The 16303-nt window shown below is 42.2% G+C and overlaps 2 protein-coding genes across 2 annotated transcripts; both read right to left on the bottom strand.

Annotated features, from left to right (window-relative positions):
• Positions 1–531: 531 nt before the first annotated feature.
• On the bottom strand, positions 532–4417 carry LOC308383117 (beta-enolase-like; the record flags this gene model as incomplete). The annotated part of the gene is made up of 11 exons (XM_080860714.1): positions 532–601; positions 704–762; positions 850–958; positions 1171–1372; positions 1519–1716; positions 1930–2137; positions 2381–2514; positions 2588–2657; positions 2747–2805; positions 3046–3141; positions 4333–4417. The coding sequence occupies 11 exons, from the start codon at positions 4415–4417 to the stop codon at positions 532–534; spliced, it is 1290 nt and encodes a 429-aa protein (XP_080716840.1).
• A 2576-nt stretch (positions 4418–6993) lies between these two features.
• rnf167 (ring finger protein 167) lies at positions 6994–16161 on the bottom strand. Its single transcript, XM_080833598.1, has 10 exons — positions 15904–16161; positions 14443–14576; positions 14105–14185; positions 13779–13916; positions 13436–13523; positions 13195–13285; positions 11834–11939; positions 11154–11247; positions 9430–9510; positions 6994–9137 (listed from the first exon to the last, which is right to left on the bottom strand). The coding sequence occupies exons 2-10, from the start codon at positions 14545–14547 to the stop codon at positions 8680–8682; spliced, it is 1242 nt and encodes a 413-aa protein (XP_080689724.1). The 5' UTR covers positions 14548–14576; positions 15904–16161; the 3' UTR covers positions 6994–8679.
• Between the last annotated feature and the right edge of the window lie 142 nt (positions 16162–16303).

Genomic DNA, 16303 nt, shown 5'->3' with positions numbered 1-16303 from the left:
ATTTAAACCTTGATTCTGGGTAATGCTAGCAGTCATAAGATGCACCCCTCAGAACCAGTGTTATAACAGACCTAAATTATATCTGTTTCAGTGTCAAAATATTTAGGTGGACAACATTTTTTGACAATTCTGGGATGTTATGTTAAAATAAAATGTGTAAGGGGGTCACGGTGGTGCAAGCTGATAAAGCCCCCCACTTACATTACCCAAGGGGACACAGGTTCAAGTCTGGCCTGATGTCATTTCCCAAACCTCTCCGCCTCGCTTCCTGTCATAACTTAACTTCCCCATCCAAATAAAGGCATAAAAAGCCCAATAAATAAATCTTAAATAAATAAAATGCTTAAATGATTTGAAAATAGAACGCTCATCTGCATTATTACATTTTATTAGTTTTTTCACAGCCTCAGATGACAAAGGCACAAGGTAATTAAATAGTATGATATAAAAGTCGACAGGCACAGTAATTCTCGGGAGACGCTTCCTGCTTAATTTGATGACTTTTAAGACTAGGCAGACATATGAGCCGGCTCAGTTGATCTTGGGGTGACGGTAGTCTTTGCCAGCAAACTTTGCTTTATCTCCCAGCTCCTCTTCAATACTAAGGAGAACAGAATTAGCAAAGGTTATTTGCCACACTCTCCAGAAAATAATTTACCATTTGTTAAATATAAGCCTGCAAGGGGATTTTCTGGAGGCTCACCGCATTAACTGGTTGTACTTTACAAGACGTTCTGACCTACAGGGGGCACCAGTCTTGATCTGTAAAAGAGGGAGTGCCCAGATATCATACAGGAACAGAGCTGGAACAAGAGAATCCAAATGTGTGTATTCATAGAGCAGGCATACCTGCCCGGTGCACAAGCCAACCACCAGATCAGCGATGAATGTGTCCTCTGTCTCCCCTGAGCGATGGCTGACCATCACACCCCAGCCATTGGACTGAGCCAGTTTGCAACTGTGAGGAAACACATCCAAACAACAGTCTCACCCTGATGAATTCACATGCGCACAAATGTCCCTAACTATCACAGCTGCCATAATCAAATAGGACTCTGTGGCCAGATCAGTGCCAGTTTCTTCCTCCTAGGTGGCAGAAATCACCTAAACATTTCCTGGAGCACCAGCACTCGCCAAATCAACAAGCTCCTGCGACAATGCTGCACTCACGCCTTGATGGATTCAGTGATGGTGCCGATCTGGTTGACTTTGAGCAGCAGGCAGTTGCAGGCTTTTTTCTCCACAGCCTGCTGGATGCGCTTTGGGTTGGTCACCGTCAGGTCATCCCCGACCACCTGGATGTCCACGGATTCGGTGAATGCTGACCAGTTTTCCCAGTCGTCCTGGTCAAAGGGGTCCTCAATGGACTGGACTGTACAGCAGAAGAGTAACTCATTATGATATTTCATGCTGTAAACAGAGTGTGTAGACGTGCGCGTTAGATACTTCATGAACAATGATGTTTAAAGAAGACCTTTGCTGTGTGAATGTGATCGTATGACTATATGAGAGCCAGACCTGGATACTTCTGGATGAAACCTTTATACAGGTCTCCTAGTTGTTGTCCAGTGATGTGGCGTTTCGGGTCATCTGGGGACTTGAAGTCCAGGTCATACTTCCCATTCTTGTAGAACTCTGAAGCTGCTACATCCATGGCGATAATGATTTCATCGGTGTAGCCGGCCGTTTTTATGGCAGATTCCAGGAGCTCCAAAGCTATAGACCAAAGCATGACAATACTGTGGGTAAGTTAAAAATGCCCAGATATCATGGTGGTACTCTACTGACACTCCAATACCACCAGTATTTTTGAGTAACAGGTGGATTATCCAAGTACACACATGCCAACAAACAACACACAAAAAATCACAAACTTAACAATGATGACTGAATTAGTAGCTGAAGTAAGAGGTCAAAGGATGAACCCACCCTCGTTGTTCTCGTTGTTGGGAGCAAAGCCACCCTCATCTCCCACATTGGTAGCATCTTTGCCATATTTGCACTTGAGGTTGTGGTAGACTTCTGCGCCTATGCGCATAGCCTCCCGGAAATTAGCCGTTCCCACTGGCAGGATCATAAACTCCTGCATGGCGAGCTTATTACCAGCATGGGAGCCGCCATTGATGACATTAAAAGCCTTGGCAGGTAAAGTGATCAGAAAGGACATTGATAAAAGGGGAAAAGTAGGTATGAGTGTCAGAACAGGGAAAGTAATGGAGGAAACGTTGTAACTTTAACAGCTTCTGTGCAGTAAACATGTTGTGATATCTCTGCTCTTTGGGTGAAAATGGGATTATGCAGCAGAACACTTCTGGTTAAAAACATAACTACAGTAACAGTCATGTTCACATGATCCTGTTGTCACTGGTAACAAGCTTACAGGCACAGGTAGAATGACATCTTTGTGTCCAGCCAGGTCAGCGATGTGGCGGTAGAGTGGCACACCTTTCTCTGCTGCTCCTGCCTTGCACACGGCCAGGGAAATGCCCAAGAGGGCATTAGCACCAAACTGAGCTGAAAGAAGGGCACTTAGTGACACACTGAGGCAGATACTGGGGAGATACATCTAAAGTGCTGAGGCACTCACATTTATTTTCTGTGCCATTCAGCTCAAGCATGATTTTATCAATCTTCTCTTGTTCAGCCACATATAGCTTCTGTAAGGGGTGAGAAGGGCAGAAGGAGAAGTAGTCATGGTGATACTGCATGAATCTCAGGGGTGAAATGCTTTATTGCCAATTATTACCTCCTTCAATAATCTTGGAGCGATGTCATTATTAACATGGTCAACTGCTTTCTGTACACCTGAGCAAAACAGAAATTTCAGTTGATGAATGACAGTTCACTCGATATATATTTCTAAAACTATAGCAAAGACAAGTAGTCTGGCAGTCGCCCAGAAATCAATTAGCATTACCATTTGCTGAATGTCACCTATGCAGTGTATTGATATGAATATATCCAATAAAACACCTCCAGTAAAAAAACTCCCTCGCACACGTAGTTCTCTTCAGTCATATTGTGGCTGGCGGTCTGACCTCTCACCTTTGCCCAGGTAACGGCCCTTCTCTTCATCTCTCAACTCCAGAGCCTCATGGACGCCCGTGGAGGCCCCGCTGGGCACCGCAGCACGGAACCGACCTGAGGGCAGGGACACGTGTCGCCTGTTTATAATAATAATGAAATAATAACAATAATAATGAATTTTATTTATATAGCACACTTTAACAAACAGAGAAGTCTCAAGGTGCTTGTTTATGTGCAAGTGCTTGGGGATGGTCACCTTTGACACACAATGCACGCACAAAACATGTGGAAAGTGTGCACATCCCAGTAAAGTACAGGCAAAAGTGAATACGATACACACACTTAATGTATGCTTCCGTGTTGTGTTCTGACCTCTTGACCTTAGCTTAAATGGTCACAACATTGAAATAAAAAATGGAAACACAAGGTATAATCTGCTGGCTTTTTTTCTTGGTGAGCAAAGATACTGAATAACTTCGGTCCCTCCCTGCGTTGCTGTAACCGTCCCAGAAGGTTCTATTGCGCTACATTGTTGATGGAAAATAATCTAGCGGGTCAGAAAAATGCGCTTCAACACGGGGCATTGTGACACAATTTTAATTCGCTACAATCATTCTGTCGATGGAAAACCGTTAGGCGCTTCTTATGTCGCTACAAATTAATTCGCTTTATTATACGGCTCTTCAGAATGTTCCAAAAAGTACCGTTGATTTGAATGGGCCATCCCTACGTCATACCCATACATTAATTCCTGCTAACAGACCTCTGCGAAAGATAATCACCGCTGTCATTGGCAACGGGTTTTGTACTTCTAATTCACATCTTTCATATCATTCCGCCAGAAGTCCAGTCATTTTAACGCAACAGTAGAGAGTAATTTGAAGTCAGCAAGTAATGGGTTGCTATGCAACACCTGAAACTTCAAAGTTCTATTTGCTTGAAGAACTATTTATTTCTAAACGGGACACATGAAACGGCACCTAAATCATTAAAAAGAGGTATGTTGGAGGAATGTCTTCTATCGTTTTTGGCAAGTACCCGTATAATAAGCGGGATAATGTATTGTCCGTCGGTCATTCTCCAAAAATAATTCCCTTCAGGACGAAACAACACCCTCCGCTGCGCGTCGGGGTGTTGTTCGCCCCGTCGGGAATTATTTTTGTAGAATGACCTCCGGACAATACATTATCCCTTACTTAAGATTTAATTCGCTTGAAAATCTGATGGAAAAAGGACTACTGTCTAGGAAGTTTGTTGGGAGATATGCACTAGTGTGCATGTACATATCCAGTGTCTGTGTGCTACCTCTAGGTGTATAAAGGTCCACCTCTACGGTGGGGTTTCCTCTGGAGTCGAGAATCTCACGCGCATGGATCTTTGCGATGGACATCCTGGTTGCAAATCAATGGTGGCAAAGAAAATATTTGACAAATTATCAGGAACAAGAAAAGCAAATTTTTCATTCCACGCATTCCCCTTCTGAATACTTTCCACAGTTGTTTAGGTTTCATGACAGTTTATGTTTCACGTAAACAAAGTTAAATGTTTAATGTTCATCTTTATTTTTTCAAAGCCTTGACAGTGCCATGAAGATATTGTAGCACTATGTCCTTGTTATTTTAGTCCTCAATGTCTGCTTTCATTCTCCTTGATCTCTACAACTTACTATCCAATAGCCACAATGACCCTTGTTAAATAACTAATGAAGGAAGACTGTGGGTCGGACCAGGAAGTGTGATGTGATTGGCTGAGTCTACACTGGAGGACTATAAATAGAAACAGATAGTTGTCATGGTGTACAATGCCCCCATCACACCAGACTTCATAATCCTCATTCAAGTTAAAGTATGAGCACGCTGAGGATAACATGCACCTTACACTTATGCAGATAGATCTGTACCCACACATAGCATAGACAACTTTTGAAAAACTATTCCTAATTCCTATATAGTTCTTTCTCAGTAACAGTATTTGTCCCACCTCAGTTTCTTAATCCTTCTACTTCTTGATATCATCGTACCATTTTAAGTGTGTGGTAATGTAATACTCTCAAGCTTTTCTCTTTAGAAATAAGACCAGTTTATTTTCGTACAGACGCGTTTCGGCCTTACGCCATCGTCAGTGAACATAAACTGGTCTTATTTCTAAAGAGAAAAGCTTGAGAGTGCGGTTTTTATTCTACTAATAGTTAACATTCTTTTACTCGCACCCGAAAACGCATTTATATATATTTTTTGAAGTAGAGCGCGCCTATCCCTACTAGTAATGTAATACTCAACATGACTAAGTCTCTCCCCTGCTGCCAGGCCTTCTTCTCGCATACAGTAGATTCTGTGGAGTGCTGCCTTGTGCTGCCTTGACAGCCACATGCCAAACACTATGTGAAGAACACCAAGTCCGAGAGATACTCTCTCAGGAGCTATGTACAAAAACACGTATGGGTTGACAAGCAAAGGCAAAGCAGTCTGTGGCTGTGTAACTTTTACATTCTATATTTAAAAAAATGTCCCCAAATTAACAAGTGTGATTTACAGGATCAAATATGCTGTAATAGTACCATGTCAAAAGGTATGGAAATATTTGCTCCATAACATTCAGTGATGTATCTCTCTCCCAATGTGTACAACAGTGACCTTTTATGGCTCACATAGCCCTTCACTTTAGCCCCCAACCTCGACATATAAGTCCGGACAAACCTCCACCATCCAAAGGGAATTCAGCCAAAATACCACACCCCTCCACCATAAGGTAACCAGTCATCTTGAAATCATCCCTCAGGCATTAGCTAACTAGTCATCCCGACTTGGGTCAGAAGGCTGTCTGTTGCTCAGTTAGCGCTCACCATCTCCCATGCTAGACTGAACAGAGTACATTTACCCTCCTTGTGCTCAAACACACAAATACAAAGGGCCTTTACTTTCCCGTCCTGTAAACACCTTGCCCATTATATGTCTGCTTACAGCGAATGCTGTTGCTCATGTGCGTAATCGTCCAGTTCAGTCTCCCCTCAGGGCTAGAGCCTGTCTTTTCAACACTTGATATTTAAAGAAGTTTGCTTTTATATTTCACAAACCATTCAGTGATCAGTCAAATCTGCTTTTTTTTGCAAACCCATAAAACAGACTAGTTTTTCCAACATACACATCACATATCACTGAGCCTCATTCATCTACCCTAATGCAGGAACCAAACCAGTGAATGTTTTATTTTTAGCATTAAATACATAATTATGTGCACATGAATAGGCACCTATACAAAGAAATAATATAATAAAACAACAAAAGCCTATAAAAATAAACTGCCTTTATCTGTGTGGAGCTGGGCTTTCTGTCAAGAAGACTGTCTCCGGACTTCTTTGGTGCAGCTATTTGAAACACCCCCTTCATGTCAATCATCCCACATGGAACTGATCTTAAGGACAGCCCTACATCTCCTACTATCTCCATAATCATAACAACTAATAAACAGCTGCCAGTAGACAGCACTTAAAATAGCTTTTTTTTTTTTTTTACTCTATTTACCTTATACTTGTAATTTTTAAATCTAAATAAGAAAGTAACACCACGTGCCCTTTAAATATTAAGGAGAAGGGTGAGGAGGTCCCTGGCTGATACCAAGACACTGAAAAGGTTTGAGATCAGGGATCATACTGAGTAGTTATGCAAGATGATACTGAGTGGCAGTTTTAATCTGAAAAGGCACACTGACTTACACCTCCATTGCACAGCTATAGGGGAGCGCCTTTAAAAAAAAAAAACTTGTTTTGTTTATCACAGAAAAACGAAATAAATGTATCCATAGAAACACTGAAGTTGCAGCCGCTGAAACAAAACTACACCTGATGCATGTTTTATACTTGATATAAAATGGTAACGGGGTCAAATAACAAAATAATGACAAACGGCAAATATAGGTAAAATGTTTTTTTTTTTTTTTATGGCACAAAAGGTAAAGAAAGTACATCCCCTAAAGAAAAAATGTCAGCAAAGTTAGGCATCAAAGATACACAAACATTGATCTCACATGGTAAATGAAAAAAAAAAGAAAAAAGAAAACTTTAAATGGTTATATAACAAAAACTTGGTCCCCACTCTGGGCATGGTTATTGTCCTACAGATACCTGGTTGTTATTTATGTTATACAAATGTGCTCTGATTTCCATTTAATGACATCTCACATCTTCACCTTCAACAAGGTATGAACTTTGACAGGAAACTCTAATTTAAAAATATATATTTACAGACAAAAATCAATTTGAGTAGAAACTACACACATTCAAGTCACTTGCTGATGATCATTTTCAATGGGCAACTGATGATGGAGGGTACTACTGCCTCTAAATCAACTGTGAAACCAGGCACAACTTCATTACAAGTTTATGAGATGTGCTTTGAGGCAGAAGCAATGATTTAAAAAACAAACTGTACTATAGCAGATACTTGAGAAATTAGTTTATATATGGACATGTGACCTATACACTGACAAAAAGACCATTAAACACAGTATATGACCAAAAAAAAAAAGCATCTATGTAATTAGTGTCCAGACGAATAAACTATACACACAGAGCAAATGTGTGTGGTGTGTGTATATAAAATTAACATAAAATCTTATTGAGAATCCCTTAAGATGTCAACATTCTATCACTTAAAAAGGAAATCTAGATATAATCCAGAAGACATTCAGTCAAAAGGAGAGAGTGGGAGGGGGAGAGGGAATTTAAGACCGAGACCGAGCGGAAAGAGAGTAGAGGGTGAGGTGGAGCGAGAGAGGGAGGTCTGGTATGTGCACCCTCTCCTCTGGTGGATGACCCACACACTCGTTCTGCCCAACTGAACTCTTACGCTTCAATGTTTGACATCCAGACAAGAACACAAACCATGGTTCAGACGGAGTCACATTACAACACCAACCCACAGTATTGGAAGAACAGAATGCAATGACAGTTACTGCAATTCAAATAAAATAAAAATACAGTTGCAAATCACCAGCAGAACAATGGCGATGTGTTTTCATAAGCAGGGTTAAAACATTACAAACATATTCCAGCTCTTGAGGGTGCACTAAACTTTAAGGGGAGCAAGACGATACAATTGCACATACTGAGTCAGAAAGCGTCATGTTCGTGGACACATATAAACTGGCCACCCATCCATATTGCACTAGATGCACACATGTGTGTGTGTGTGTGTGTGTGTGTGGGGTTGACTAAGAGCGAGAGAAGCCGTGTTTGGAGACTAATGGTGTTAGAATGACACCTTAGTATTTCACACATGATTTCATACATGATCATTGAAAAGGAAAAAAATATCAGGTTTTACGCAAAAAGCCTACACCAGGGGAAAGATTTGATTCTCATTTCGACTCATTTTGAAATTCTTCATTTGTTAATGTTCCCCTTTGCAAAGCGACAAGCCATAGAATAAATGGACAGTTCATAGCTTTAACGCCATCAACGTCAGCCCATTACGACAGTCTATGACAGACAGTATTTCAGGGTCTCAACCACAGGGTTAAATTACATCTTTAAAAAATCTCTTTCTTTTTTTGCCTTGCCGATATTTCCACACAACCCCATAAAAACGAGACCAACTAGGGCTACTCCGATAAAAGGGGCTGTTTAATAGCGCTCTTCTGTGCGGGTCAAGTCTCTCAGACTCCTACCGCGCCGTTGCCGATGAGCTGGGCCGTGTCGTCGTCCGACGGGTGCTCGCCCTCGCCGCCCGAGTCAGAGTCCTCATCGGGCGAGTAGTAGCCGTCGTAGCCCAGGAGTGGCGAGTCACGCTGCGGCGTGTGTGCCAGGCACTGGGCGGTGGTGACCGTGGTGACGGCGGTGACCGTGGCGACGGTGGAGGCGTAGGTGGTGGTGGGGCTGCCGGCGAGCGGGGAGGCTGGGTTGGAGGCGCGCAGCAGCGGGGTGCGCTCGGAGCTGGCCTCGTCGGCGGTGGCCGTGGTGCTGCCGCCCTCCTCGTCTGTGCGCGAGCCGCCATCGGAATCGGAGTCGGACGTCTCGGAGCACGCGGGGTTGGGCCGGGTCACCCGCTGCTTGCACACGGGGCACGTCTTCTTAGTCTGCGTGAGCCAGGGATCCACACACCTGCAGTGGTAGGCTGGAGACACAGGACAATCACCTCAAACAACTACAAGCAGTCCTACACACAGGCACTGTGAACAGGATGCCGTTGCCCTTGGAGACACAGAACCATCACTTTCTTGTTCAAGCATTCTAGCAGCTCTGTGCCAAAGCTACAGGAGACCCTTAACACTGCGGCTTAAGGCCATTACATTACATCACATGCGCTGATTTCCAATTCGGAGTTTTAATTCTTCTGAAAAGCAGTGGATTACTAAAAACAAACAAATGTGTATCAAAGGGGCTCTTACACAAACACAAAAACTTACCATGTGAGCAAGGCAAAACTCGCAGCTTGTCACCTTCCTCATAATCGTCCAAGCAAATGGCGCACACATCATATTCATCACCTGATGGGGAATAATTCAAGTTGTGTTTTCAGTGACGTGTGAATTAAAACTCTGTCAGGCAAAGACAGTCTTTGGGTAGTTAGGCCTTTCAAGCTGGTAAGCCTTTCTACTTTAAAGGCCTATTACACAACACATTACATAACCGGCTCACACAGACACTAAACACTGACAATCCACTTTTAACAGATTGCATGTCTTCCACTTGACAGCGATCTAGAATAACTAGAAAGATGTCTCCACCGTGAGTCCTCACTGAAGGTAGGTTTTGCCTGTAACCTATCTTAACACCTGCTGATTCAGCAAGTCCATTTCCCTATGAACATAGCACAGGGCAAACAGCAGCCTTTCCTCAGCAGGTCACTGCAGGAACTAGATGACTAAGCAACAAATCCACAATCACAAATGCAAAACAAAACCCTGTGGCTGATGCAGTTTTGTTAAACTGCAATCAAACTATCTACTTTTACACATTCAAAAGACGTACACACATTTAAAATGAAAATGAAAAATACAGTACAGGGTGCAAATACAGAGCATCAATTCAACTTTTGACACTGTGTGGGCGGGAACCAAAGCAGGACGGGCTCTTCTCTGATTGGTCCGGATTTGACAGCAGGAGAGTCTAAGATTCCTGCGCTAGCAAGAAGCCTTTGCTTGTATTGCTAACTGTTGTAGATTGCAGTGTTGAAAGCAGTGAAAACACTCTGATCATGGGATACATTCAATTACAACATTGAAGTCAACTTTGAAAACTCAGCAGCAAGAGCTAGCTACATCAGTAAGCAATCAAAGGCTTCTTGCTAGCGCAGGAATCTAAAGCAAGCTAGTAGGCTAGCTAGTTATGTTACCTACTGGCAGCAACTATGTCACGGGAACTGACTCTTTTTTTATCCTGGAATTAATAAAGGGATCGTGAAAGACTGTATGACCCACACGAATTCTTGTCTTCATGAAATCAAATTTGTTCTGTTCGTCTATGACAGTTTGAATACACATAAGATCTGGGAAAGTCAACAGGCATAGGATATTTCCATCTTTGGGTTCTTGAAAATAGCGCTGTGGTTATTTGTCCTTGTTCCCTGCCTTCATGTGGCAAAAAAATCAACAGCTCAGCCGGTAAGACAGTTGTATATGACCACTATGGCACAGGCAGACTACCAGCTCCTCATAAGAACCAGCGATCCATTAATGAAAGCGAGCCAAACATTTCAATCGTAGCTCTTCTCTCCAACAAGCACCACACATGGCAAACAAACTACAGTGATCTCGTGCGGCACTTTAATTTACCCATGTAGAACGTTGCGTCGCATACCGCTTTTGGCGCTCGGGTGTAAAATCATAATAAATTCATATATTATTTTATTAGGTCAGCAAGGGGTGGCCGCAGGGGTGGCCAGGGACATGTCTACGGGGGCACGGGCCACCCCAGGCCTCCGTATAGAACGTCACTGCTGGCTGGGCTATGGAGTCACATCAGCAGCAGAGTTTCGTGATAATTACATTATCAGCCTTCTTCTAATTCAATTGCTTTTCTTGACAAAGAGCCGTTCTGATTTAAACTGACATTTAGCTTGTATTAAAATGTTTTCTCTCTTTTCTCCATTGCAGGTGTCATGATCTGTATTAGGATGTGCATGCCCCACCTTTGTTGAACTTGTGAATAGGTATCTTCTTCAGCTGTTCCTTAGACAGCCTGTTCTTTCTCAGCCTCTTTCTATACTGGACACAGCGCACAACCTGGACCAATAGGATGCAAGGGGCAAAAATATGTTACCATGGCAACAATAAACTTGCCATATATTTGCACATGCACAGAGGGCTCTACACAAAAATCCACATGCCGATTTGAAGGGTCAGGTAGAATGTTAGGTAGAATGTTACTGGCATCACTGTGTTTTAAAATCGGAAATATGTCTGATAAAAGAGATGTAGGTATAGCTTCATTATGGACAATACCCTTCCCATATTTCGTGTTCGATACAAAAATAGGCTACATCAAGAAGAATGGAGAACCAGAAACACATATTTGTAGGGTCAGTAGGCTAACAAATACTGTACTGTTCTGGCAAAGGGTGAAAATACAGATATTTAGGCCAGGTTTCAAACCGTGTCTGCCTTACGTCTCTTTTAACCTAAAAAATGTCTCAAAGCCTGAGTATGAGAGCATGAGAGATGAGCCTTGCATCTGTAAAGAGGAAGCATGTACTAAATGTGACCTATTCTTTAATCCTGTAGTAGTTCTGCAAATTGACAGAAGATACTAAAGCAAGCATGCACACACGCACACGCACACACACAACTGAAACGCAGATTGTCCACTCACCAGGATGATAACCATAACAAGGATGATCATGCCAACCACTCCAGTGAAGGGGATGAGATAGTAGGCCAGTGGGAAGGGGAAATCTGGCTTCAGGATGACATAGGCCCTGGACACCAAATACAGAAACATCAGTTTCTTTATGTGCCCATTGTCCACAAAAACTACAACGCCTGGCTCACATATCTCGAGGAGCAACAGAACCAGAACAGCAGCACTCATCACCAGCTCTAGGATGGAATTAGCATTAGTCAGATTTAACCATATACCCAGAGAGCTGTGCATTTTGAAAGCGGATTCGTCTATTCATGAATAGGACTGCCGCTGCTGAGAGAGCAGCTATGGTTGGTGGAGGAGATGGTTTCTGGAATTTTACAGAAAGGTATTCTGCTGAAATGCAGCTGGAATATCAGATCCTAAATGTCCATCTTTCTCCTCATTGTAATTTCTACATTGGAATATGGAAAGTCAGTGAATGTAAGTAAAAACTCAATACATGGAGCCATCCTTCACTATGAGGTCACTGGGCATTAGTTACCATGGCAATAATTATTAAGTAGAACAAACAATGTATAGAAAACCAAATAAAGTGTTTGAGTATTGCCTTTCCACTGATTATTTTAAAGTATAAAGACAGAGTAACATTCAGATTAACATTACTGGTATAACACTGACAGATCAGAATAACTACAATGTTTAGACAAATGTAAAGGTGAACAACCGACAATAACATGGACATAATACAACATGGCCCAATCAACACTAAGCATTTTCATTAGCACATTGTAACAAAATAGCACTGCTCTGTTTTAGTTTTTCCCAAAAAAACATTCAGATATACAATTCAAACTAAACTAAAAAATACAATGAGAGAACTATGCCCAATGCCATGACAGGTTCAACTGTTACTTTAAGCAAAATAGCATTAAGTGCGACAGAGTCAGAACTGAAACCAGACTTTAGACTCATAAGCTACTGGCGGCGAGCCATAAAGGGTGGGAATCATTGCCATGAACAACGCAAATAAAGAGTTGATTACCATTTGCAAGTAAAGTGTGGGAAAATGCTAATCTGGGGCAGGAAATGCTAAAGAGGACATACTAATCTAAGGCAGTTGCCATGTGAATGATATGCCATTATTCTACCCTGCTGGGGCTTCTTTTAGATCATAATACATCTAGCCATAATTTCCACACCATACTTGAATGCACTGTACACAGCAACCTTACTGCACTGTAGGGCCAGACCACAGTTGGGAAACTGAAGATGGTCCATACAGCAAAATTGATGGATTTACATTAGAATGTGCTTCAAGGGTCAACAAAGGGTGAGTGGGAGAGGAAGCATGGAACTGAGAAACTCACCCCTTCTCCGGAATGATGAAGTTTCGAAAGACCTGGGAGGCATAGTAGCTGGTGAAGACGGCGGGGATCTCGATCTCCTCTGCGATGGTAACTACAAAGGAAGAGACAGTAACAGGTCACATCTCAGTCTTATCAACATACAAGCATACATTTCAGAACCTAGTCCTAGTCCCTATTGACACACGAGAAAGCAAACTAAATTAGGGCAAACACTGTAAAATCTAGTGTTGACTTTGCTCACCATTACTGAAGTTCATGTTGAGTAGTGTGTCAGAGTACATGTTGTGGACAATGGCTCCACTGAAGCCAGCCTGCTGAGCGTGCAGCACCTGAGGGGATGCATGGCTACAATGAGACCTATCCACCACGCATAAAAACAGGCTCTGTGCAAATAGATCTACAAGAGTATGCTTTGGCTTCAGGTCTTATCTTGTCTCCTTCACAAAGATATTCATTGAAAAGGGGTGTCTTCTTCACCCAATCTTCATCAATACAGGCAATGTTTACTCAGTCACAAAGAGACATACAATCACAGGTCGCTTAGGGGCTGTGCAGTGTAACAGTAAGTGAGAATCTTCAATGACCTTGATGTCAAAGTTGCAGTCAAAGCGGCGGATGAGTACAATGTATTTAGTTAGGTTGGCCTCGCCAGGAGTGAGCGGTGGAGGGGGAGGTTCAATGGGTATGCAGGCATTTTGAGGACGGGCCTCCACCAAAACACCCTGAGTAAATGTGTAGAACAGAGGACATAGTGAGGGAGCGAGAAACAGAGAGAGAGAGAGAGAGAGAGAGAGAGTAAGAAACAAAGGTTAAGCATAATAAACATGTACAATTAGCATAATCGTGAAGAACACATGTCTAGAGGAAGGAGGCTGGAGCAAAAAACTGACTAATTCTGACAGTTTCTTACCATAAGACCCTCCATCGGCAAGAGGCCACCAAACAAAGCAGGTCGGTCCTCAAATGACATTGGGGTCATATTGCTGTAGTGCTGTAAAGATATAAGGTTAAAGAATTTGTTATTAAAACACAACCTTCATAGCACTAAAAACAGAGAGTATACAGAGACAATGAGAATAAAGAACACATCCAGAAATAATTAGAAAATGTTACACAGAACAACACAAATAATACCAGGCGATTCACATATTAACCCAGCACACATCTGGTTTTAGTCTTTATGGATTGCATTGGCCTTTGAGCACAATGAGATAGTAGGTCCCTGAAATGTGACCATAAATAACTCACCGCGTAGATATAGGCGTGTGAAGGAGAGGGTGCATGCAAGAAGCACAGGGCAAGGGCCAGGACTTCAAGAGGGGTCCTCATGCCCCAAAGGCCCAGACACAGCATCCCGACTCTGGGATGGGGACAGGCTCACCCTGACAATGAACACAGGACATCAGCGCCAGACTAGTTCCTTTACAAACATCACAATCAGAACACTTAAATCAAGCCCTGAATTGTCAAACCCTTAAGGATTCATATATATTCTCTTGGTTCATTTCCACTTTCATTCAGGTGTACTTGGGCATCCTCTTGGCACAAGATAAGTGATAGTACTAACTCCTCTACAATAAGTGATAACGGAGCAAGTGATTACGCTATCCTGCCACTGATCCTATTTCAGCCCGAGAGGTAAGACTGTATGACTGCAAGACACTACTGCCTGGGGGATGAGGTTAAGGATTAAGTAGTTCACATGATCCTAGAAGAAAGCAAACCGTTCGTCCCGTTTTTAATCAACCAGTTGAAAAACTAAAAGTACAGTTGCAGTGCACTACATGCAATAAAGGAGAACAACAAAGAGCCGCCCGATACAGGCTAAACAAACAGCTTTATTTGTCAATACACGTTTCAAGAATTCACCTGGTTACGAGGACTTGGATATATGAAGTCCAACCAGTCTTCTTTTAGTGACACATCTAAATCAAGACTAACACACAAACAAATAATGCAAGACGGCCTCTAAAATACCACCACTACATCTAGACTAAAGCAAATAACGATCGCCTTGTTGATCTTCTTCTTATCTCGAAAGCATGACTCTCTGATCTACGCACACACAAACTGGTTTACCTAGTCATTGTTCGCTTGGCTAATTTCACGGATGTCGTATGAATATCAGAGACTAGCAAGCGCACGAGAAGATCGACTTTGAACAATTATTTACACCAATTCAAGCACATCCATAAAACAGACACTGTAACCAACAATACATTTTGAATGTCTCCATTAACACACACCTTTAACTTTACAACAGGGTTGCAACAGCAATTAATAAAACAACAAAACAAAGTTAACCTCGTTGTCAAGGGGTTCACAAGTAGCCTCAATATAGTTGTTTCCTTCGACAGCAGATGTTAGGTAAATTTCACAACAATAAATGACAAATATGTATTTGGTAAACGAGACTTGCTCATTAGTGTCGTTTAGCGTCGTTCCCATAACTAGCATTAGCTGGCGAGCTAGCTGTGTCCAGAGCCATGGCTGTGTCGACTGGTAAACCCCAACAAGCTAACGTTTGCTGCTAAAGCGACAGCTAACTGGTCTGATAGCTACCATTTGAAAAGCTAACACCAACACAGGTAAACACTGACGTGAACTGACTAGCTAGTTAGCTAACCTCCAGGAAGGCGAGGTGGAATTACATAGTTGATTCTTTCAAAAACATTTAACACAGTTAGAATGGCAAAAACGGATACTTACTTGGGCTAAGTTATCGTCTGAGTGACAAACGTTTTGGAGTTGTATGGAAAGGGAGTCGAGTGGTAAACGTTAACGTTAGCTATCGCTAAATGAACTAGATTAGCTGATTTAAGACCGTTAAAGCGACGCTTGTCAACAAAAATGAACTTTGTTCGCATAAAGGCAATGTATCGTTTTGTCGCCTGAAGATGTTAACTGTCAACACTATCACCTACATTGTAGCTTTAGAACCCCTTGTTTGTATCACTCCTGCCGTGTTTACGCTTCTTTGCCAAAGCCAAACTCATTGAAAATATCGCGTGACTTGTTCTAACGAAAATGCTTCAATAATCCATGATAAACATCCGGTTTCGCAACTCTCTTCTCCAACATTGAGGTATAAAAGTCCGAGTCATGAGAT

Source organism: Sprattus sprattus (genome assembly GCF_963457725.1).
Source record: "Sprattus sprattus genome assembly, chromosome: 1".
In the NCBI taxonomy this organism is placed as follows: domain Eukaryota; kingdom Metazoa; phylum Chordata; class Actinopteri; order Clupeiformes; family Clupeidae; genus Sprattus; species Sprattus sprattus.
Note: the sequence above shows the minus strand (reverse complement) of the source record. Positions and strands in the feature narration are given on the sequence as shown.

Excerpts from the sequence above, each read along its gene's own strand:
- rnf167 (XM_080833598.1), bottom strand. The coding sequence starts at position 14,547 with ATGCTGTGTCTGGGCCTTTGGGGCATGAGGACCCCTCTTGAAGTCCTG. Across the intron at positions 11,940-13,194 it reads TTCATCATTCCGGAGAAGGG|GGCCTATGTCATCCTGAAGC; the intron begins GTGAGTTTCTCA and ends TTTGGTGTCCAG. Across the intron at positions 11,248-11,833 it reads TTGTTATGGTTATCATCCTG|GTTGTGCGCTGTGTCCAGTA; the intron begins GTGAGTGGACAA and ends CTATTGGTCCAG.